The 25,373-nt window shown below is 34.9% G+C and overlaps 1 protein-coding gene across 4 annotated transcripts in view; it reads left to right on the top strand.

Moving 5' to 3' along the window:
• The window catches only part of POU6F2 (POU class 6 homeobox 2), a gene marked incomplete at its 5' end in the record, with an annotated part of 355,508 nt that extends 333,381 nt beyond the window's left edge, over positions 1–22,127 (top strand). For 2 of the 4 annotated variants that reach the window (XM_081932598.1, XM_081932599.1), the window contains 4 exons: positions 3,759–3,965; positions 5,371–5,539; positions 11,119–11,287; positions 16,617–22,127. In XM_081932598.1, the coding sequence (XP_081788724.1) occupies positions 3,759–3,965; positions 5,371–5,539; positions 11,119–11,287; positions 16,617–17,121 (1,050 nt within the window). In that variant the 3' untranslated portion in view covers positions 17,122–22,127. The remainder of the gene's footprint in view (positions 1–3,758; positions 3,966–5,370; positions 5,540–11,118; positions 11,288–16,616) is intronic. The other 2 variants (XR_014173560.1, XR_014173561.1) reach the window with 2 other exon arrangements.
• Between the last annotated feature and the right edge of the window lie 3,246 nt (positions 22,128–25,373).

Below are 25,373 nucleotides of genomic sequence, written 5' to 3'. Positions count from 1 at the left end.
GTCAAAGTATAATTTGTATTAGGTAATACTTTTTAGCCAACTATTAGTTTGTGTGTGTTTTTGTTTGTTTGTTTTACATTGTCAAATACATTGCATGGTCTTTCCCCAAACCATTTTGGAACCGTCATATGTGAATCAAAACAGCTTATATCTCATTCCTACAAAGACCTTCTTTTTTAAATTTCTCAATTCTTGCAAATTTGAATTGAAGACAAAAAACCAATAATCAGTGATATCATACTTTAATTTGCTAGGTGAAATATGTTAACAAAAATACTCTTTGTATTGTATTAAAAGAATGACTTATTGTTATAAACATAATAGTTTGGATTTATGAAAGTCTAGAATGCAAATAGTCATTTTATAGGTCATGGAACAAAATCATTCAAGTTATATGTTATAAATATATAAGAACCTCAGTTGAAAAATATTTTGAAATTTAGTTGTTAATACCTTTTAATGTAAACTATTAATTATTTTGCTTTATAATGTTGCTGTAAATCTATATATAGTGTTAACTGTGTAATATAGTCTACTCATCTGTTCCCATTTCTATGTTATCCTTACTTTTCACACACTATGATTATCAAGGGAACTTTTTAGGAGATAAATATATAGATAAGAATCTAGACTCAAAGTTTCATTGTGAAATCAGTTTAGGGAATAATAAGAATTTACCGTAATAAAACGGTATTTCCTTTGATATATTCTTAAATAATTGAAATAACAAATAAGAGCCCAAAGGCAACTTTACTAATAATAAAATATTTCCTTCCTTTGTGCAATCAGAAATTTCGAGTAAAGCAAATTTCAAGTATTGTGCTGTAAATAAATACTGAATTAAATTAAGACTGTCTTCTAGCTATGAAAATGCTTCTTTTTCATGTTGCTTTTGTACGAACAAGGAAATAAATGTGCATTACAAATGCTTCCACTGTTGAAAAACACATGGTAATAGTTTCACATCTGAATTGTCAATTAAAAATTTATAATTATACCAATATTATGATTCAGTGCTGAGATTTGCATGTTTTGTAGAGTGTGATACAAATGTATATGTTAGGATTGTAACTATATTATGACTTCTTTCTTCTACCCATAAAAACTAGCATATTAAAAGGTAGTTTCTTGGAGTCTTTATGTGCCTGGTGTGCATCTGTGTCTATATGTATAAATACAAGCACATACTTATGTGTACATTTTATTTTCAACTATCCTTGAACTAGCAATTAGTTATTGGATTTTCATTTAGACAAAAAGATGTATTAATATTTATGCCAGTCCTCCTAACCTGATGTACTCTTCTATTATGTGAACTGACATCCAAAGCATCTAATGGGCACCAAGTTTGGATAGACCATTCACTGCTTTCAATCAAACAGGAAGGAGAGAAAAGTGTATTTGGTTAAAAATACACCATGGTACTTTTGAGTTGTCATCTTATGATCCCTCTATATTGCTTTGTTGAATATGTACATTATGTACAAAATAATTCACAGAAAAATGCAACACAGTTGGAAAGAAGAAGCCATCCTGCTTCTTCCGACCTTGCAAACTGTTTACTTCAGCAGTGTCATTCTCCAAGAGCTCTCCAAGAAATGTATTTTAAATCCAAATAAACATTTCTACTACACGATAAAACTAATCCAGCAAATTTTTCCTTATGGGCAATGGAGGCTTTCTGAGTTACAGGCCCAAAAATGACAGTTCAAACCTACGTCCTTTGTCATTTGTGACACACACACCACTTTTGTGAAGTAAGATTTCTGTTGATACCATTAAAAAAATGATAATTATTTTTCTTTCATAGCATTTAAAGATAGAATGCCTCTGGCTATATTCATTCCAAGTTTTATAGGATTGCAAACCTGAATTCTGCATTAGCAGAACCACCCAAAATAATTCTAAAACCTGAAGTCTTGTTCATTTAATCCTATTGTAAGTCCCCTAACAAGGATTCAATCTGGAATATGTGGTCTAGAATATATTGACATGCAGGATATCACTTAGTTGTTTTCATGATTTCATTTATATTTTAAAACACTGCAAATATCTGTGTATATATGTATAAAAAAAACTTCTCCCTGTCTGAAAGTTTTGAACCAAACTTACATAACACGAGTTTTGTTTTGAGCTCAGTACACTGCTACTTTAATCTTGAAACATTTTTTTGCAACCCATTAGAGAAATCAATAGCTTAGTTTGACATTATTACAAAATCATAATGTAGCAACTCATAATCTGAATGTACACTAAAATATTTCTGTAACAGTCCAACTAGTCATTGTAAAATTAATTACCTATCTAGTGTGAAGGCAAATTGGATATTGGAAATTAAGGAAACAGAAAAATAAGTTTTTAAGTTTCATCAACACTCTTAATGCTGAAATCAGTGGAGCAAAATAAAATAAAAATTCTAAAAAAAATCTTTAAAATATTTTACCCATTTACTATAAAGTTGAACACATATCTTGGATCTTATATCTTAAAATGCAAGTTGAAATATGTTATTGCAGATATCCAGTGATACTGGATTCTCTACTAATGAATAATATTAAAATGTGTTTGGAAACTTTTTTGTTCACTTAAGAAAATTAAATATTATTAATATCCTAAATTGATTTTAGGATTATCTGTAATTAAAATGCTACATGTTACCAAGATTGATATAGTTCGATATAGATACAGGAGTATGAGATATTAGAATTGTGATTTTCATTCAAGCAATGTAGCTCGTAGGCAATAGGCTTTTAATAGCCAAATGATTAATTGGATCAGCAGTTATTCAGAACTCTACTTTCAAAAATGTTTTCCACTCTACAATAACTTTAGAGTGAATGAAAGTTTTTTTTTTATAAAAGAGGGATTGGGATTATATCCTCTGTATCTTCAGGATTACAGATAGCTTCTGGAACCTTTTTATGTAACTCATACAACCTTCTTTGAGTGGTTGCTGAAAATTGATGGTAGAATTTCCCTTCATTGTCATGGTGGTACAGTGGTTAGAATGAAGTACTGCAGGCTAACTCACTGCCAGGAGTTTGATTCTCACTAGCTCAAGGCTGACTCAGCCTTCCATCTTTCCGAGGTCAGTAAAATGAGGAACCAGATTGTTGGGGAAAATATGCTAACTCTGTAAACCTCTTAGATAGGGCTGTAAAGCACTATGAATCAGTATATAAGTAAGTGCTATTGCTATTTTAGATGGAAAATTTGCACATACTACAGTGTAGGGGACCCTAAAACAGGCATAGCACAGGTTAACAAGAAATCAACCACCTCAAAAATGAGGTTAATGTGGGGGAAAAACATTTTAAAAAACTGTTATAATGTAAAAAAAAACCTGTTTATTTTATAGTATCAGGCTATCTATTTGCACCATTGTTCCCCCCATGGTGGCCTTTTTCTCCCCAAAGCTATTGCTATGGGCCACCAAAAGATTATCCACTTCTTTGTTGAGAGAATTTTAGGCATCTCCAATTGATCAGTTGATCTTCTCTAACTGTTAGCTTTAAAACATGTCCCTTGCTGTTCTGGAATTCAAGACTTCAAAGGAAAAATAGCAGAAGGCAAGCAAAATATACTAGAATGCAGGAAGACAGTTTGATAAAGACTGCTGATTTACAGTATATCAGTTACCATATATGGTCACAACTAATAAATTAGTTGGACAAAATGTGGGTTTCAAAATCTTGTGTTCCTAGATGTATTACTTTCACAATGAAATCTTTATAATTTCTGCTTTCTATTTCTTTCAGATTATTGGAACAATTCCACTAATGCCTAATCCAGTCTCATCCAATCAAGCAGCAGCAGGAGCTCAGGGCCTTCAAGTACAGCCAATTACACCACAGTTATTGACCAATGCCCAAGGTCAAATCATTGCAACAGTAATTGGAAACCAGATATTGCCAGTAATCAACACACAAGGAATTACATTGTCACCTCTCAAGCCAGGCCAACAAGTAAATGAGTATTAATGCAGCCATTAAGCAGAATATTAAACATTAAAAGTGTCATTAAGCAGAGTATCCCATTCCTGCCCCATGAGACCTCCTAGGTTTGGGCCTGCTTCCCATTCACTGAGTCCTGTATGCTCCTCCTCATCCCATCATCGTTGATCACTCACTTATCTTTGTAGCTCTTCTTCTAAAAGCTCTAGAGATTAGATTCAGGATATCTCTACTACTATCTGCAGAACTCCAGAGATCCAGTGGAGAAGAGCATGCCACTCCACCCTTAGGCCATGTGGTTTGTTTCTGGAAGCAAGTGTCAACCCTGAAGCAAACCATATGGCCTAAGGGTAGAGTGGCATGCTCTTCTCCACTGGATCTTGTGGAGTTCTGCAGATAGTAGTAGAAATCTCCCGAATCTAATCTCCAGAGCTTTTAGGTGAGTTGTAAATAATTGTAGCCACTCTAAAAAGATGCTCTCTTCCAGGAGTAAGTTCAGGTACAGAGTTGGTTGCTCTGCTTCCCTAACGTGATCTCTGGAGTCTGTGGATCACTGCAGATTGTTGCAGAACTTGCATTAGGAAAGCAGAGCAGGCCTCTTTGTTCCTGGGCTGTGTGGCACAATCCCATTTACGGAATGGCAATGTATTGCGGCCACTCCAAAAGTGGAGGACACTTGTGGTTCACACTAAGGACTGGAGCATTCTTCCCCAATCCCTAACTCAATCTTTGAAAGATAAATCACAAAGATGATACAGGGTGAGGAGGCCTGCAGGAGCCCAGTGAGGGGAAATGGTGGAGATAGGTGAGAATCAGTGGTAAAATCTAAATTTTTTGCCACCAGTTCTGTGGGTGTGGCTTGGTGGTGGTGGGGTGATGTGACTGGGTGGGCGTGGCCAACTTTTTTTCACTTTTCAAAGCATTTTTTTCCTGCGAGTTTGGGCGAATAGGCAGGAAAAAAATGCTTTAAAAAGCAGGGGGGAAGCTTCCAATGATCGTGTGGTCCACAGCTGATCTGCACGATCGTCAGAAGCTCTTTTTTTTACTTTTTAAAGCATTTTACTGCCTATTTGCCCAAACTGGAAGGAAAAAAATGTTTTAAAAGGGAGGGGAAGCTTCTGACGATCTTGCGGATCAGCTGTAAGCCGTGCGATCATCGGAAGTTTTCCCCCAAACACACTTTTTAAAGCATTTTTTTCCTGCCAGTTTGAGCAAATAGGCAGGAAAAAATGCTTTAAAAAGCAGGGGGGGAGTTTCCAACCATCACGTGGCTCACAGCTGAGCCGCACAATCTCAGAAGCCTTTTTTTACTACCGATTTGCAGAATCAGGCCGAACCGGGAGGATTTCACCCCTGGTGATAGTTATTAGCTACATCTTAATTTTATTGCTGAAAATGTCTTTGTCTTTGTCTGTAGCTCCATCAGCCCTCTCAAGCACAAGTAGGACAAACAGCCTCACAGACCAGTCTTCTACACCTGACTCATAGTCAAGCATCTATATCTCAAAGCCCAGTGCATCAGCCTTCTTCTTCCTCCTCCTCCTCCTCCTCATCTTCAGCTTTGAGTGTTGGCCAATTAGTCAACAGTAAGTACTGCACTCTTGTCCTATTTTCTCGTTTGTCTACTAGTTTCTCTATCTACTGTTTGTCTTGCTTTTATATGATTTTATATTATTGGGAATCTGTGGGAGGCAATCCTCTAAGATCTATCAATGACTTATGAAATGCTGTCTCAAAGAACCTTTGGGGCAGTGGATGCAATCAGAATACTACATTATTCTGTGTAAGATATAATGCAATGGGGTGATATAGTGATTGGGCAGCATGGTTTGTTATTTTGTTTTTGTAATGTGATTATTGTAAATTGACTAATTATTGTAAATTGAAGTAACATAAAAATCCCTGTAATAAATAATTAGAATAACTAATAAATCGTTAATTGCTAAGTAATACAAATAGAAGAGGCACAGAGAAACTGTAAGCATGAAATGTTTTGGACTAAATTCAAATTAGAAAATGTTTATGCAGTGTATATTAATTCTTGTGATATCATATATGCAATCAGAAATAAGTCAATCAAGAAATACTGGGGCTTTCCCCCCATTTTTTAGGGACTGTTTTTCTATCCAGAAGATTTTTTTTATTTTGGAACTGAAATATACGAAACTGAATTCCTATTTTAAGAGCTCCCACCTCTTAAGAAGTCTTACAAGTCTTCTCCTATCCTACACCCTCTCCAACTTCCAGCACACATTACAAATTTGCCTCGCATGACAAGAAAATAGCTTTGAAAAAAAGGTGGTATAAAATTAAGGTAGTGTTTCTTAACTTCAGCACTTTTTAAGATGTGTCACTTAACTCTCCAATTCTAAGAGTTGAAATCCAAACATCTTAAAATGCTGAGAGTGGGGAAAAAAACACTGAACTACTGGTCAAATATTACATATGCAAGGCAAGAGAATGTGGTAGTAGTCTCCAAGCAAATAAGAGCCATAATGTCTGGATTTAAATTAAATTAAAAATATGAACACACACACACACACACACACACACACACACACACACAAATGTATATGAAAATAGGTGTATGCGTGTGAATGTATATTCATATTTTTAATTTCAATGATCCACTGGGTTTATATATGATGTGTGTGTGTGTCTGTGTGCGTGTGTGTGTGTACACAACCACATATAAATGTAGAAGAGAACAACTTGCAGCAAAGTGGATGGACTCAATTATAGTAGCAATTGGTGCCCTATGGGAAGAGACCAGTTTAAGAATATATTATTATGGCACATGATGAATTAATCAACCAACCACCCTATGTATAACCGATAAAGCAAATATTTGTAGTAACTTTTCTGTCCCTTTGATTTCTTAAAGTCCTAGTCCTGCTTTTCAATTATTTTAATCAAGGAATGAATATTAATAATTAACAATAATTAACATATACATTTTATGGGAAAAGATTCTTCTTTTTACATGGAAAAAAAAATAAAAACTTTTGAGATAGTTTAAAAAAAAAGTTATCTACTTAATCCTTATAGGTTACAGAAATAATAACCAAAATAATGACAAAATGTGCATCATGATATTATGACATAAGTTCTGTCCTTTCATATGTGCACTGCAACATGGCACACCAATACATTTGGGGAAGAGTTTGCACCACAATGCATATTTCATAACTTGCTTTCCTTGCCCCCTTCCCCATGTCCATGCCAACACTATCAGTAGAAACAAAGATAGAGGTTGTAAATATTTTTAAACTACTTCTTACTCTTAGGGGGGGGGGGAATCTGTGCAGAAATATAGATATATATTGCAAAAAGCAGGATAGTGGCTGAAAAGTGGAAATTATGTGGATTATTTTTTTGCCAGCTCAGTAAAGAAACTCAGTATTGTTGTGTCAATTTTGTTCAGTGTATATGCATGTTCCTGGTGTATTTGGGCAAGAATGCATAATTGTTTCCCCTTTTCTTCCAGATGGGACCTCTTATTTTCTCTTAGGCTACATCTGGGTGCTGAGATGATTTGGGATAACCAAGAAATCTGTGTTTTCTACGATGTTGTAAAGAACTCATTGTTAAAGCACCAGTGTCTTATGTATTACCTAGAGCAGGAATGGCGAAGGTTTTTCTGTTCAGGTGCCAAAAGGGGGCCTACACCCATAGTGCAATGTCCTCCTCCCAGGGTATGCGCGCACAACCTCCCACCCACCCACACTCTCTCTGTGCATGTGCGCAGGCCTCACTGAAACCTCTGGCCTTCCAGTAGGCCATTGGGCCGTTTTTCACCCTCCCCAGGCTTCAGGAAAGCCTCCGCAGCCTGTGGAGGGCAAAAAATAGGCCCAACAGGCTTACCAGAACTTCAGGAAAGCCTCCATTTTTCACCATCCACAGGAGGCTTTCCTGAAGCCTGGGAAGGGCGAAAACGGTGAAAACAGCCTTCCCCTGCCCTCCGGAAGGCCAAAAATCAGCTGGCCAATGCTGGAGCTGACATAGGGCAACGCCTCGCCTGCCCTCAGATATGGCTCTGAGTGCCACCTGTGGCATGTGTGCCATAGGTTCACCATTAGAGAAATAGAATGCAGGGTGAACCTAATGACATTGAATAAGAAGCCATTGAATGAGGGAAGCATTTCTTTTATTAAATATTTGTCACATCAAGTGCCAGTGGCAAATTATCTCTAAAAGCTAAACAGGGTCCAACCTGAATTGGGGAAGACCAAACAGGCCCAGGAAAATAAAAGGAAACCAAAATAGAAGGCAATAAGTCTGTGTGGCAAATATAACTTAAGCTCGACACAAAGGAGTCTTTATTTTTTATTTTGACATTCTCTTCAAAACAATATCCAAAATTGCTGCATTGGTTTGCAGCAATTCTCTGATGTTTCATTTAATTAATGAGGATGCCATTGTATAATCTGAGCTAAGATAAGTTACAATTTGCTTTCTTTCATGTAGTTCATCACTGATCTCAAAAAATGTTTTAGGATTTTGAATAACTTCCTTAGATTTCAGTCCTTGAGGACTGTAAACACAAATGCAAACTATAGCTTGGATCCCAAGTTTCCATGCTGGAAAAAGGTACATCAAATGTATCCGTATCTCATGGTCAGGCTTATCTATCTTGGTTTTTAATCACCAGAAGAACCTAAAAAGTTAGATATATATTTTGATACTATGAGCCTAATTTTTATTAAAAGTGCATCCAGGGACAACATCTATACTAGTTTCAGGAAAAAACCTGCTTCAAGTGCTTTTGTGCAGTATAACATCCAAGTAATGCAAAGGTTTCATTATATTAACTGATGAAAAGGTTTGTTGGTCAATTGAAAGACATATTAATTCTAAATTCTGGCTGAATATATTCATTTTTCCTCATCTTCAAAGTAAAAAAAAATCTATAGTGGAGGGAAAAAGGCCTACCTCAGTATAGGTCATCCATTTTTTATGCAGCAAATATTTAATATTTGGCTACTGCAATTAGATCAAGAAAAGACTTTTGCTGAAATCTTGAATCGCAGCTGCTTATTAATATAAATATAAATAAGTGTTTCTATGTCAGTATGTCAACAGGTAGTTTTCCTTCATCAGGGTTCTTCCCCAATTAACTTCTTACCTATAAAGATGAGAAAGTGCCATGCTGTGAAGTCATGTGTCAGCCTCCAGCCTTAGCTTTATTTTCAATGGTGTCTCTTGTCTCATTTGGGACTATATGCTCTCACAAAAAATAAAAATGATGACCAGTTTTGCAGCCTGGTGATAGGTTTAAAGGTGAGTCCTACTGCTCAAAAAAAAAAGCAAGCAGGAATATAAAAATGTCTTAAACAATAAGGAAGAGGGGAGGAGAGCCGATACCTAAGTGTGGCATAATAGTTATTTTGACAATGGACAAAAGATTCCCAAGAGGTATTTTATATGAGTATATACATACTGTTGTCAAAAATGTAAGAAACAACTAATATAGATAATACTGAATGCTACACATAAAATTCTAATAAAATTCTGCACAGTTTATACTCTATTCCTAAGGTATATATCCTATACGCCCTAGGAAAACTCCAACAGATGACCATGAAAATAGGCTTGACAAATAAAGAAGGCCCAATAGGTTATTTTTTTTCCCTTTTGGACTGCCTACAATTGTTAAATGGAAGGAAGACCAACTGGTACTTCACAAGTTCTGAGTAGGTTAGTAAGATTTTTATTTATTTATTTTTGCTATTAAAAGCAGCATAGCTGAGATTCATGCTGATGAACCTAAAGGATGGGACAGAACCAAGAGATTGCTGGTCTAAATGAGGATGCATTTATAGTTGGATGCTGGTAACATGTCAACAAAAATAGCTTCTCTACAATCACTAGTATAGGTTTAACAAATTGTGAGTCTCTGTCCTGCTCATTCTATCCTATAGCATTTAGTGAAAGCAGATGAATTGTTTGGGAAGGAGCCACAAAGAAAAGGTAATTATCTAGAACAGTAAGAGGAATTTAATTTTATGACAGACTATATTTTATGTATTTCTGTTTGTTTTATCTGTTCATAATGCTATAGAGACACATAGGTTGAGTAGAATTTTACAATACCTCTAGTGATGTCTATCACAGACTATCACAGACATTCAAAGACCAAATTCTCAATGGTAGACATCATCTAATATTAGCTAGTGTTTGTTTGTTTGTTTATTTATTTATTAAAGTTACCCATCTGGAGTAGAGATCTTTATCCAGATTAAATATAAACACCTAATGACATATATTTTAAAAATATGCTATTATGTGAGCATCTTGGTTATCTCTAAGAATAATATGAAAACAGTATACAATAAGAGTTTCAATACATGTAAAACTGAATAACACTTTCAAATCTTCCATCATACTATTGTCTGCTGCCTTTACCAGTCCGAAGAATGCTTCATTTATCAAGGAATCAGTTGCAGAAAGAGAAGGAGATGCCATTCCCAGCTGCTGTATTATTTCCCTCAATAAATCCTAAACTGATCATGCTTCCAGCATCAAAATGTCTTCCTCTAGTAGATAGCTTTTATTATGTCCCCTTTCGGGACAAAACTGTTGTCAAGGAAGTCCAATTTATCTCTCAGCACTATGAGTATTATCTACTGAGAGGCCAATTAAAAATTAAATGGGGATCAGTGTTACAATTGGAAGGCTGGACTTCCACATGCCTAACACATCTCTCAGTTAAAATGTTCGTACAACTTACAAATGTAAGTACTTTAGATGCAACACAAAGAATTTCCATTTGAAATTTAAGAATTCCTTTTTCCAAAAACAAGACATACTGAATTCTATTAGGAAAACAATCTATATTTCTGAGTAGCTGCTTATGTTACCTGAAATTCAGTTTATGAAAAAAGTGAAGGTTTGCAAGTCAAGAACTCAATATGTTGCAAAATAACCTGATAACATGCATTGTTTTATTTAAAAAAATTTCTGCTCTTTTTCAACTGAAGATGGGAAACTTGTTATTCATCCAAAACGCTTGCTTTATCCATCTTTCTGTACTTTCAGGTATGCTGTTTGCCTTGCAAAACTATTTGGATGTAGGAGGCTTTCCCTTGCTTTATTGGAAATAATTCCCTTAATTTAATTGTATAGGATCTGAAGACATTCAAATTGTTTTCTATTATTTCAACAGATCCCCAAATAGCCTCTAGTGAGGTGGATGGGGTGAATCTTGAAGAAATACGAGAATTTGCCAAAGCTTTTAAAATCCGACGCCTGTCTCTTGGTCTCACTCAGACACAAGTCGGTCAAGCTCTAAGTGCCACAGAGGGTCCAGCCTACAGCCAGTCTGCCATCTGCAGGTAACAAAATGTGTAGTCTGTCCTCAATTCGCCAACCTTGTTCTCTTAAGGCTTATTGCTTACTGCCTTTATATTATAATTTTATCTATATGTCCAGCAGAGCAGCCTTATATGAACAAACACTGACATATTTTATCACCTGGCTTTAACACAATTTTCATCTTCCCACACCCAAGAATTTAATTATTTATGCAAAAACAAATCTGGGAGCATTAAATATGTTCCTGGTCATAAAATTTAAGGCAGCATGGAGTTGGAGACCCTGTGGCTGCTGCTATCAAACACCAGTTAAGCTTCTTAAAGGTAAAGGTTCCCCTGTTCTAATCATATCCAATTTTAGGGGGCGTGTCTTAGCCGAGGCATCTCCATGTCTTAGCCGCGGAAATCAGCATTGTCCAAAGACATTTCTGTGGTCAATGTGGCTGGCATGACTATACTCCAAGGTGCGCAGAACACTGTTATCTTCCCACCAATGTGGTACCTGTTTATTACCTGTATTTGCATGCTTTCAAACTGTGCATTTTACTGGGGTGAATTCTGAACAATTATTTCATGTGCCTACCTGCTACATTTCAGCCTGTAAGGCCACAATCCATGTTACCCATAAGATGTTTGTGGTGATTTTTATAATCCTGTTGGCTTGGGAGGGAGGGCAAACCAATGAAAATATTTTTCTTGGGCTTTCTAGAATTAATTATATATCTTCCTAAAGTGTTTCAAAACAAAAATATGTATTTAGAAAAAGAAGAAGAATATTCAAGAACATAGTGAAAAATAATGAAAATACAGAAGCCTTGATAGAGTTAAAGTATCTTGAAAGCAAAGCACCTAGGTCTTCATATATGTATGTTACTAATCCTATGTTTATGCATGAGGTAACAAACCCACTTAGATAACAGGTTTTTCCTCTTGGGCCACATAGTCTAATAGTTCTCCTCCATCAATGAGAGCCAAGAAATGAACTCTAAGTTCATTTAAGTGGATTTTATTCTTGGTGATCCACGAAATGCTCTGTCTTTTTATCTGCTCTTTATACTTCTAATGTATTCCCCATAGTATGGAAGTGTACTTTTCCTGCAGTTTAAGACTAAGGTTATAAATAACATCAGTATGGGGTAGTGAGCTTGCAGCTCACATTTTGCTCAATGATTTTCCATAAAACCCATTGATTGTTGTTAAATACAAAAAGCTCCATAGGATCCTCTCACTTCTATGGCCTCCCCTACTGTTTTTTCTTATAAGATACCTCCTTGCAGAAAATAACCTTTATCCAGTGTATACAAGGATACCACTGCTAGGAAATTTGTTTCAAGACTTAGATACCAAAGATCACATGTAGAAGTACAAATGTTAACAGGACACTTCATTAATATAAATCTGGTTTTCTCATTATTTAATTTTAATGTAATTTATTTTCTCTATGGCTAGTTGATGAATGAAACCAGAACCAGCAGGTTTTGTTTTGTAAAGCAATGTGTTCAGTATTGTTATATTGCCTTAATTTATAATAATATTGTACCTTAATACAGAATATTATATTTTCAAATCTTTTATAGGTTTTTGGACTTTGATTTACCTGAGGTTTTTTGGAGAGGGCGGAGGTTACTGGCTAATGCAATTTCTAAAGACTCAGGAAGCTTGGAAATATGTGCCTTAAAATCCAGTGAACCTGAATTATTACTGATGCTGATAGTAATTTAAATTTAAACTATTAATGAACAGCAAATGTCACTTAATTCAATTCCATACAGGGTTGCAGTTACATATCATAGAAAATACTGTATATAAGAAAATTATTATGAAAGTTGCAATTATAATAAAAGATACAAAAACTTACAATTAATATCTGTATTCAAAACAACATGGAGAAAAATGGCAGAAGTCACTATATCATTAAGAAATCAAAAACTACTACAGACAGAAAGGGTTTTCCTCTCTTTGAGTCCTTCAATCATCTTATAAAGAAGAGCTACTACTACTTAGGAAGAACGACAAGCCTAATGCAAAGCACAAAATTTTCATTAGTTGTGCAAAGAATCCAATAGGGCTGAGCTCAAGACTAAAGTATAACATTATGAACCTGTAAGAATGGCAAAGTTGTGTGACAGTTCTGAGGAACATGAAAGGGGATCCTCAGTGTATTCATTAAGTTGGATGGATCATTGTGGTGTTTTCCGCTCCAGATCTTTTAATCCTGTAGAGACATGAAACTGACATTTAATGTTTGTCTAAGCAAAAAATTTCTAAGACCATCGCTAGAATTATGATTCAGAGATTTTCCTTAATAGGGAAACCATTTATTTCTTTGTTTTTCAAACCATCATTGATGGATTAATGAGACCTGGGTTTGGTTCAAAGCTGCTTTGTGAATTTTCTCTCAAATATTTGTGACACCTTGAACAGTCCAAACATAATATATAATTTATTATTAAAAAAGGAGAGAAAGTAGTCTTAATCTCAAAATAACAGAGTCATTACTTCTTACCCTACAACAAAAATTTCAGCTGACACATTTTATCCTAGCATTGAATGGTTCAAATGAGATGATTTTATTTGAACTTCATAGCATTAGGAGGAGATTTACTCCCAAACCATTAGCTTCTTTATATATATAATTCAAAAGCAAATAATAGGAAAATAAGGGAAGGAAAAGGGAAGTGGAAAGTATAGGGATAAGGGGGAAAAGAAAGAAAAAGTGTTGATTTACGATTCCCTTTGTTGCAATAGAATAATAGCATCAAACTTCAACTTTTTACTTTTACATAATAATATAAACTAATCATTTCTATTAAAAAAAAACTATCTAATCAACAAAATCCAGAATCAAAGTTTCATTTTTCCCACCTCAAGCATGAAGTCCAGAAGTGATTTCCAAGTAGAAACAAAAGTAATTTTCTTTGACCAAAGCAGTCAGTCTGGCCATCTCTACTAACTCCATTAACTTTTGCAACCATTCATCCATTGTAGGAATCAATTTGTCCTTCCATTTTAGTGCATAAAGTAAACTTGCTACCATCAACATATATAACATCAAAGTTCCAATTTTTTTCCAAGTCTTTTTTCCATTAAACTCAGAAGAAAGGTTTCTGTGGTTTTATCTTTATATTCACTTTGAGAATCTTCTATATTAAGATGTGAATCCTACTCCAATATTTCTTTGTTTTATAATATGTCCACTATAAGTGATAAAAAGATCTCTTCTTTATATTTGCATTTCCAATATTCATTGAAATGCCTTTATACATTCTTGACAACTTATCTCATGTTAAATAGCAAAGATACACCATCCTATAACATTTTTCTTTTAAATTATAATTTGGTGTAAATTTTAGAATGTTTGTCCACATATTTTCCTATTGTTTAAGCATTATATTACATCCAAAGTTTCTTTCCCACTGAATCATGCAGTGTTTTACATATTCATTCTCCAAATTCAAATTCAATAACAATTTATAGACCTTAGCAATAATGTGTTCATCACTACCATGCAGTAGGATTTCCAATTCATTTTTCACAAAATCACCCATAACTCCTTTTATCTTATTTAAATCTTTCTTTCAATAGTAAATATGTAAACCAATGGCAGGCATGCCCTTTTGAGTCTAATTCTTCTTTAGATTTGAGGATAGGATCACCAAAATTAAAAAATATTATTTGACCATAAGCCCACCAGGGGTTTTTTTTTGGTCACTATTTCTTTTCTGAAAAAAGCTTCCTGAGGATACACCCAGAGTGCATCTTCACAGGAAACCTTGCTTTATATTTATTCCAAACTCTTAGGATACCACATCTAATAAAATAGTTATTAATTTCTACAGTATCAGTTGCAAGTATTGGTAATGTCTAAAATAGAAAAAACATCTTTGGTAGTAAAACATTTGTCTTAATTACAAAAATTCTACCCATTCATGATAATTGCAATTTATCCCATTTTAGTAAGTCTTCTTTGATATCATTCCATCCACTCGCTTCTTATAAGTGTATTGAATTTAATAGTCTAAAGGCTAGTTAGAAATGGGGGGCAGAGAGCCCTAATAAATGGTTTATGCATCCTCTCTTGTTACTATCATTGAGATACAAAGTTACAGGCAATTTCTTTTTGTTATTTATGTGTATTAATTATGGAGCATCACCTGGGAGAAATCACTTTTCTGTGATGGCTGAATTTGAGATTGATAGACTATTCCTGTTTTTAATCTCATTGCACATTTTGCAAAGGCATCTCAAGGATTAAATTGGACTTTTTCTAGGAATGAATGTAAAACACTATAATCTTTGAAGTTACAACTAGTGGATAATGTAAGACTTTAAAATGGCTTAATTTTAAGAGAAAAAGATATTCAGTTTAGTTTAGAAATGTTTTTGCAGGTACTGCAAACTGACTTGTAAAATCTGGTCCAGTAAAAGAGTTTTGATGGTAAAATGAGACCTAGAGCACCTCATTTACAGGAAATGATATCATTTGGCACAGTGTGGAGACATGCCACAATAAACCCAGCTTGATGCCAAAGCATATTAGTTCACTATTATGCTGGGTTTTATCAGGGAGGCATGGATTTCTCGTAACACTACTTGTGGGGATATTCAAGGTAATTACAATGTGTCCAGCTGTTTGAACTGAAGATTACACCTGCTTTGGAGATTTTGAAGGGACACAATGTTAACTTCTGACCAGTGAAAATTGTTTGAAAATGAAAATGAAAATGAAACCTGAACTTAGGAGGATAACAATCTCTCTGCAAAATTAAAATAGCAGGATATACTATAGAAAAAAACTAATTCCCAGAAAAAAATTAAACAAAAAGAACCAAATAGTCAATTGCTGTCATTTCCATTTCTAACATTTGTGTTCAGCTTGATCATAGTATATATTGTTTTGAACATGCTTAAATCTGAAATATATTGTATATCTTTAAGAACAGTCCCTTTCAGGAAGAGTGGTGCCCTTCCAATGCAAACACATAGTTCTTCTGGCTGGAGTTTCATCCATTTCAGTGAAGCAAGTCGACTTAGACAAATAGACTGAAGGGCATGGGGTCAACATGATTCACAGAAATGAACTGAGAGGCCCATCTGCACCAAAGATAAACGTGAGCCTCTGATTTCACATGAATCTCCAGACTGAAGCAACTATTTAGATGGAGTAGCATTTGTCAGTGTGATTGTATTTGTTTGTCTGCTTGCTGAAATATATCAATAATTGTAGACATGATAATTTTTCATAATCCGTTGTAAATTATCTCTGCCAGTCAATTAGGCAGGCAGGCAGGAAGTCCCACCCTGGCAGAGCATCAGTGTAAAGACTCTTCTTTTTCAATTTTCCCCTCAGACACACCATCCTGAGAAGCCACTTTTTCCTACCACAGGAAGCCCAAGAGAACACTATAGCTAGCAGTCTGACAGCCAAACTGAACCCTGGCCTTTTGTATCCTGCCAGGTTTGAAAAGCTGGACATCACCCCTAAAAGTGCCCAGAAGATAAAGCCGGTGCTTGAACGATGGATGGCTGAGGCTGAGGCCCGCCATCGAGCAGGTATGCAGAACCTTACTGAATTTATTGGAAGCGAACCATCCAAAAAGCGCAAGAGGCGCACTTCCTTCACCCCACAAGCTCTTGAAATCTTGAATGCCCATTTTGAGAAGAACACCCATCCCTCCGGGCAGGAAATGACAGAAATTGCACAGAAACTGAACTATGATCGGGAAGTGGTTAGGGTATGGTTCTGCAATAAAAGGCAAGCACTGAAGAATACAATTAAACGTCTAAAACAGAATGAGCCTGTAACAGCAGCCCCAATGGAGCCCTTAACAGACTCTCTGAAAGAAGACTCTTAAATGGATAGATTTAAAGGGGAAAACACCCAGACAAAAAAATGAACATCATTATAAACATTGGAAATCTGTAAAGATGCTTTTTCTCATCTTTGTAAGTAAAAGATTGAAAAAGCTACAAGCTGGACTGAAGATTTATAAATGTTTGTGGGATTTCCTAGGAACCCCCCCCCCCACAGCACTTAGGGTATGTGTGCGTGTGTGTGTGTGTGTGTTTGTTAGAACTAGTTCCAATAAGCCAATTTTTTTCTTAATGGACTTAGAAATAAACCAAATAACTATTACCTTTTCTGTACATTATGGACATGTGAACTTTGTTTGTGGAAAAAGAACACAACAACGACAAGGACAACAAACATTTAAATGTTCTTAGGAAGCAAGAGAGTACAAGCCTGCCACCTGGAGGAGTGATTGTAGTCTTTCAGGTATCAAGTGCTTCTTCACAATGAAAACTATTAACCAAAGTCAGAAACATGACATTAAAACTAGATTGTTGGTCAACTCTTTTGGGAGTGCTACATTGTGTTTTCAATTTTTACATTTGTCGTTTACAGAAAGGAAACAATAATAATTAAAGGACTTTCTTTCCCCCTGCACCTTCTCACACATACCCAGCACGTGAGTAAATTTCACTTGGTTTGAGCTACATTGCTCAATCCTCATGTTGACAATATACAGTTTTGTGATCTCCAAATGTTTGTGTGCCAAAATGACAGTTTCCCTAAACAATAGGTTTTGGGATTTGTAGACTTTATTTGCAATTAAAGTGATCTTTCATTTTAACTGACCTCCATCTTAATACCACTGAAATTTATTTAAAATACAATTGTTTTTTTTTAAAGTGCACAAGTTGTAACAGTTCTAGGACATATAAAGTTACTTGAACTTTCACTTACTGTAAACAATTTGTGACTTTCTCTGTCTTTTGGCCACAAATTGGGCAGGTTACCAAAGCTACTTTTTGTAATATAATTATAAACAGCACCATTTGGTCCAAAATACAGTATCAATGCTTATGATTCTATGTCAACCAATTTCTCTCCGAAGTCTGATAACCAAAGAAATTTCTTGGGATTCTAATGACAGACAAGCAACTGGCAAATTGATAAAAGTAGTAGAACATTAGTTAGGTTTGATTTTATTAAAAGTATTTCTTTTGTCATTAATGCTTTATTTATTTATTTATTTATTTATTTATTATTTATTTATTTATTGGATTGCTGAACTCAGAAGTGGTTTTATGATTGCTCAAAATGACTAGCTACAAAATGAATATTTTGCAATGATTTATTTATCCTAATTTGGGGTGGGGGGGCATTAAGGAACAAAGACATCCTATGCAAACCAGCTTTGTGGACAAAAAGCATATAGTATAAGTTGTAGAGGTCAGCCAGAATTGATTAAGTTTATATTTAAAGGCTTGAACTCGGGGTCAAAGTTCTGCTCATTTATACATTAATGCTAATTACATACCAGATTCTTTAAGTACATTTGAATTTGAGCCCATATAACTAAATAATTCTTAGTTGATCTTAATGTAAATCCAAAAACTTTTTTCTCTTCTAGCAAAATTACTCCATTGTAACTGAGTATAAAACATCCACAAAAACTGTAGCCTTCACGGTTCCATCTGTTCACAATTTTTTTCTGTCTTCCTGGAAGATATGAAGAGCTAATCTTAGACAAATCAGATGCAGGATAAACTGTTCCATTCTAGAAGTTTATTTATTCTGATTGTAAATTTTATATTCTTACTGGAGTTCTAATCTACTTTTCATCTTAAATAAGTTTGCGCAATACAATTTTTGACAGATTATTCCTGAGATTTTAAAATTACTTAAAACTCTTAATGTACCACTTCCAATCAAGTTTGATTTTGTGCCAAGAATAAGCTCCATAATCACATGCTGACACTATGTGAGCTTCAGTTGACCCTGTACCACTAAGTATTTAATAGAAATGGAAAAGGTAGATTCTTCTTGTTTCTTAAAATTTCACAGGAGCCAAATAAATTATTGTGTTTATAAATATCCTATTGTTGGAATAGAAATAGTTAAATAGAACCTTTATGAAAACCATTCACTTTTATTCTTCATATAATAGTAAAGGACATAACACTACATGAACAAAAGAGTAAGAATTCCCAATAAGCAGAAGCAGATTAATTAATAAGTGTACATTCATCAGGTTTTAGATTTATTGTGCTTGTTCACTTTGTCAGAATAGATTTCTGCTTATTTTCAAAGTAATGATACAATGGAATTATTATTCCTTAGGTATTAGACCTATTGAAACTTAGGTGAATTTAGTCTGCCATCATAACAAAAAGTGCAAATGTTTAGGACTCTTCAGTAAAAGAAAAGAATAGAACATTCATTTATACAATCTAAATTATTTAAATTATACTTTAGATAGCAAGAATCATAAATTTTCTGTACTGAGCAAACTTAATAAAACAAAGAGGACAAAGTTTTCAGTTCTTCCATATTCAGTAATGCTGTTTCTTCTCATTTTTCAAGATTAACGGTTTCCAGGAATTAATAAAATACAAAGCCTCAGTAGCAAAAAGCCCATCATATTTCCAGATTTGGTAGCCATGCCTGGATATGAAAATAGATAAATGCAACACTTGCTGTTGATTAATTTGTTAAAATATTCCTCAATGTTGTACCTTAGTTACAGATAATTGATGGGTTTGATTAAAATTATGTAGTGTTAAAGAGGTGTGTATTTGTGCGTGTGTGTGTGTATATACACACATATATACATATATGTACATACATATACACATATACATACATACATACATCAAACTATCCTAAAAATACAGGTTCCAGGTGTAGCTATAAAAGAAGAGACAGACATCATGATCTCCGTAACTTAAAATATATTATCCACTTAGCTTTTGTTAGCCTCTGCTAACATCATCAGAGTATAAAAACTACCATTGAAGAGATATTTGCTTTATACATCATTGTTCAATTTGGCCATTGCACGCATGATAGGCCCATCCCCCTGCCTCCCACTGTCTGAGCAAAAAAGATGGAGCTGATTACAGGTGGGAGGTGGATGGATGGACCTATCATGTGGGCAATGGCCAAATTAATCGATGATGTATGAAGGCAAATATCTCTTCAATGGTAGTTTTTACACTCTGACGATGTTAGCAGAGGCTAATGAAAACTAAGCTGATAATATATTTTAAGTTCCGGAGATCATGATGTCTGTCTCTTCTGCTTCCCAATTAATCTTAATTATTCAATTAAGCTTCAGCTTCAAAAATTCTGATTTAAGCTTCATTTGTTTCTACTAAAATATTGAGTGAAAATAAATGATTGTATAATTAGACCAAATTCCAATGGACACAGCAGTTTGTGGTTATGACAGTGAAATGAAAATTTTCTAACTATTCTTACATAACTATGCTAAACAGTCAAGAATTCAGGGAGGAGTTTATTCATAAAATATTAATCTGGACTTTACTATTATGTTAGTGATCTGTCAATTATACATTTTCTGAATTCAGTTTTAATAATGAACAGGAATTAATTAATTGTAACACATATTGTTAAATTATTTTTGTGCTTTGTTCCTGGATATGTCATTTTCTCTTTTGCTAGTAAAAGTCTAATCCTACAGTTTTCTCCCTTCTCTGCAAATCCATGAGATGCACTACATAACGAGATATACAGCTTTGTCACAAACTCCTGCATTGCATCACTGTATAAGCAGCATCGCTTCAGTGTTTGAGACAGTATCATGCCAAAAATGCTTACATGTTGAGTGTACAGGTTCAAATGAACAGAAAAATATCAAATTCATTTAGAACTTTTCAATTTATGTTATAATCACACAAAGAAGTAAATAAACAAAGAAAGGAAAAAGGAGCTAAGAAGGAACAAGTAGAGGCGTGTCAAAGTACTCAAGCTATAACCAAAAAAAATGTATAATGCCTTTGCTCGTCTTTCAAAGCTGGACCAAAGCTCATTGTATGTAGGTATATGCACAATGTATAGTTATGGCTAAATGTTGCTGACAATCTTGCAATACTAAAATGTTACTATTTTAAAAAAAGAAAAAAAAAACAGAAACTGTTCATCAATGTTTTACCTCAGCACTCTACTTGTACCCGGTTAATGAGCAACACTGAATTAATTTAAAATAAAAATAGAAACTAATTTTCATGTAAATGTTTAACTGTAAGAAAAAATGTTTCAGTACCATTTTATATTAAGCTTTTTGTCATGCAGTTTGCTTGTTTTCAGTTTGAACTTATATGGGTGGGGCACATTGTTTTATTTATTGTTGAGAAAGTGTTTCTTTTTTAACTTCAATTAATTTAAAGTTCCACAGCTTTACAAGAGTACCAAACTGTTGTCAAACTAGTTCCCTTAAGTTAAAAAAGAAATAATTTCATTTAACTATAATATAAATTAACTTATGATTTATATTATGTATTTATATATTGGTCTTATATGTTGCTGGGTGCAGTACAGAAATATGACTGTTACATATCCTCCCTTCATTTTAATGGCACCTCTGCAAGGCTCCAGAGCCTGCTCCCTTGAAGAGAATGGAGGCCATGTAGCAATAGGTTGTAGTGTCTTGCTCCCAAAATCTACTGGATGATCACCAGAGTCACTTATGAAGCATGCAAAAGAGATCTGTTTTTCATGCAGAATACATGCAACAGGACAGATGGCAGAGACTGCGATGGGATGTATTGGATTCTTCATTTTGTTTTTTAAAAAAAGAAAGAAAAGAATTAATATGGAGAACTTGTGACCAAGAAGCTAAATGGTTATTTCAAACTCCTTATCTATTCCGACTTTGAAACCAAAGCTGATTTATCTGCACAGATTGCTTAGCATTAAAATAATAATAATGAACTGACAGAAACTGTACTTTAGAGCAATATCTGTATGGTCAGTAAAGCTGCACTTTGTGTATTTCTTAACAGCTTCAGATCTGTCACTTTTAGTTTATATCATTAAAAAAATAAAGAATTGTTTGACATGAAAAATAAGCTTCCATCATAGATTTGTTCCTAAGTCTCTTGAATTATTCACAAAATAAAGCCTCATGTTATTTTACATCAGTTCACTACAAAACCCTTTTAAAAATGTGTGAAAGAAATTGAAAGCTTGTTTCCACAGGTAAAAATGGTTGAATGAAAAGACAGTGATTTTAAAAATATTAAAAGATAGTACATGGATAGTTTTCTAAAATGAATATATATCTATACATACAGGTAATCCTTGATTTATAATCACAATTGAACCAAAATTTTATGTGGTTAAGTGAGATAGATGTTAAGTGAGTTTTGTTCCATTTTACAACCTTTCTTGCCAGACTTCTTAAGTGAAGCCTCTGTTGTTAAGATAGGAACACAGTTGTTAAGCAAATCTGGCTTTCCCATTGACTTTGCTTATCAGAAGATTGCAAAAGTGATCACATAACTTCAGGACACTGCAACCATCATGAGTCATTTGCCAAGCATCTAAATTTTGATCATGTCACTATGAGGGTGCTGCAGAAGTCCTAAGTGTGAAAAATGGTCATAAGTCATTTTTTCAGTGTTGTATATTTGAATAGTCAGTAAAAAAACCACAATTGTAACATGAGGACTACCTGTAAATATGTACAGGGTTTACAATCTCAGAAGAATCTAGTTTGAATTGTGTGGAAATTTAATGAAATTTGGCAATCTTGAATAGTGAGAATTGATCATTACATGAGCAGGTGATTGACAAATACTGAGTATACATTTATTGACAACCATTAATAGGCTGTCTATGTTTTGTGCAACATTCCAAGAAAAACTGAAAAGCAATTGTTGTCACCAAAATGTGCCCAAAGACTAGGGGATCTTTGTATTGTATTCAAATCATTCCCACACATCCACTGGATACTACTTTTATTGTAAGAATATTAATTTTTTATATCTATGTTGAAGATTGGAAATAGAATTGCATTAGTTACATTGAGAAGAACTAATTTGGTGTATTGGTTAAGGCACCAGGCTAGAAATGGAAATTGAGCTCCACTCCTTCCTTAAACCAATTGGGTGATCTTGGGCCAGTCATTCTCTCAGCCCTAGGCAACGACAAACCACTTTTGGAATCTTGTCAAGACAGCTACAAGGACTTGTCTTGGCAGTCATAAACAGTCAAGGCAGACTTGAAGGCTGCCTTGACTCTTCGAAGCATTTTGAATCACTACTCAATTATTTATGTTTGTTGACAAATAGTGTTACCTTTCATTGCCAGCTATAAGGGAGATGTAAAAGCCTACCCTAATAAAAAATAATGCTCTTTGTCCCTTATTACCCTGGTCTCCAACCTTTGCTGCTTGGCAGCCCAGCTGGGGGAAGAGGAGAACTGGCCCACGTGGTTGCACATGCCAATTTTGGTGACCACACATGAAAAAGGACATAGAAAAGTATGTGGCCAGTTGCCCAATATGTGCCTTGGTTAAAAGATGCCATGGTAAAACCCTGAGTTACTACAAACTGTGGCTAGTCCCACTACTCCATGAAAGAAATATCCATGGATTTCACAATAGAATTGCCATTTTCCAAGCAAAAACACTTTGTGGCTTGCCCCAAGGCACCCTCTGCATGGAGTCTGGCAAAGGAGTGAATAATTTCCAATTGGGAGGTGCAGTTTACATCTAAATTATTGCAAGAGTTCGTAAAACTGTTGGGCACCTCCCAGAGGCTCAGTTCCTTGTACCACCCCAAACTAATAGAGCTGGTGAATGCATGGTGTGCTGGAGCAATACCTCCATTCTATGTAAATTACCAGCAAAATGACTGGGGGGGGGGGGGAGAATCTCTTGCCATTTGCAGAAATCACATATAATTCAGTCCACAGTACCATGAGGTTTGCACCATTCCATATGGCTACCAGCCTGGGTATTGTTCCTAAGCCAGGACTTCCTCAACATAACGCCCAGCATGCCTAGTTGGCCAGTGAAACTCTGCAAAGCACCTGGCCAGTTGTTGGTAAGATACTAGAGGAGGCAAGGGAGACATTCAAGAAATATGCTGATAAAAATTCTCAAGTGGATTTCAAAGTGGAAGATAAAGTATACCTCTCCACCAAGTTCCTACAATACATACAGATTATTCCTGACACCTGGATGACCTGCAGTCTGCTGTAGTTTAGTAAAACCATTAAGTTTTGGATCTTCACCCAAGACTTTGGCAAGAGAAAGTGAGATTCCCTTGTATCAACATGCTTTTTTATCTTTACCTTTTATCTTTTATTGGTTTTTATAGTGATTTCTTTGTTTGATTGGTATGAGCTACCAAGAGTGATTGAGAGTTGGACACCATATTAGTTTAATCAAGAATAACCACTAAGGGTTTTCCTGATTTTGATGATTAGAAAAATGAACTTATAAAAGCCAAATACCACTCACTCATCATGAAATCTCCAGAACAGTAAAAGCTACAAACTTAAAATTTGGCATGCATGTTCCTCTTGACTTCTAAGTGCTCACTAAGAAAGGATTTTTAGAAATGACCATCAGATCATTAGTATTTCTTATACAGTAATTAACACACTCTGATGGAGTTCTATCCCCCCTCCCCACCTGTAAAGGTGATTAGTTGCCTCACATTCCGTTACCTAGTTCAAACTGGCAGATGCTCCACTCCTTCACTCAGGAGCAGTCTGGGGCTCCTTACAGTACTAAACGTCGGTACCTCACCAAAATGTCTACACCTTCCACCTATGGAACTGCTTCTGGACTCAAAGCGGTGGGAGCAATATTCCCTTATGTGTTTCAATTACCACTGAGCCAACAGATTGAACCGGAATGAAACGGATTCCTCTTGCAATGCACATAGTTTTGTCACAAAGCATGGGTATCCAACTAGTCATAGAATAAGCGAGAAGTAGAAATGTGTGTTTAAACAAGAAATGATGGGTGATATATATGGATGTAGTTAAAGCAAAGATAATTTCCAAATTAGAAAGTATGGATATTTATCTACTTACATATTTGCTGAAATTAATATGCCGATCAGCCCCAGAAAAACGTCCAAGCAGCTAATAATGCTACTAGCATAGCCATAAAAGTGATATAATAAAAAGCATCATCCAATATGAGAAATAATGATGATGACGACGATGATGGTGAATTTCTCTTCATTTTCTCACTTAGGAAAACCCATCCTCCATAAAAATCATTTCCTGCAGGATGGGCATTTAACAAACCACTAATCCCTACCCAAAACATCCAGGTTT

Source organism: Natrix helvetica, assembly GCF_964273705.1.
Source record: "Natrix helvetica genome assembly, chromosome: Z".
In the NCBI taxonomy this organism is placed as follows: domain Eukaryota; kingdom Metazoa; phylum Chordata; class Lepidosauria; order Squamata; family Natricidae; genus Natrix; species Natrix helvetica.
This window is presented reverse-complemented; position numbering and strand designations above follow the sequence as displayed.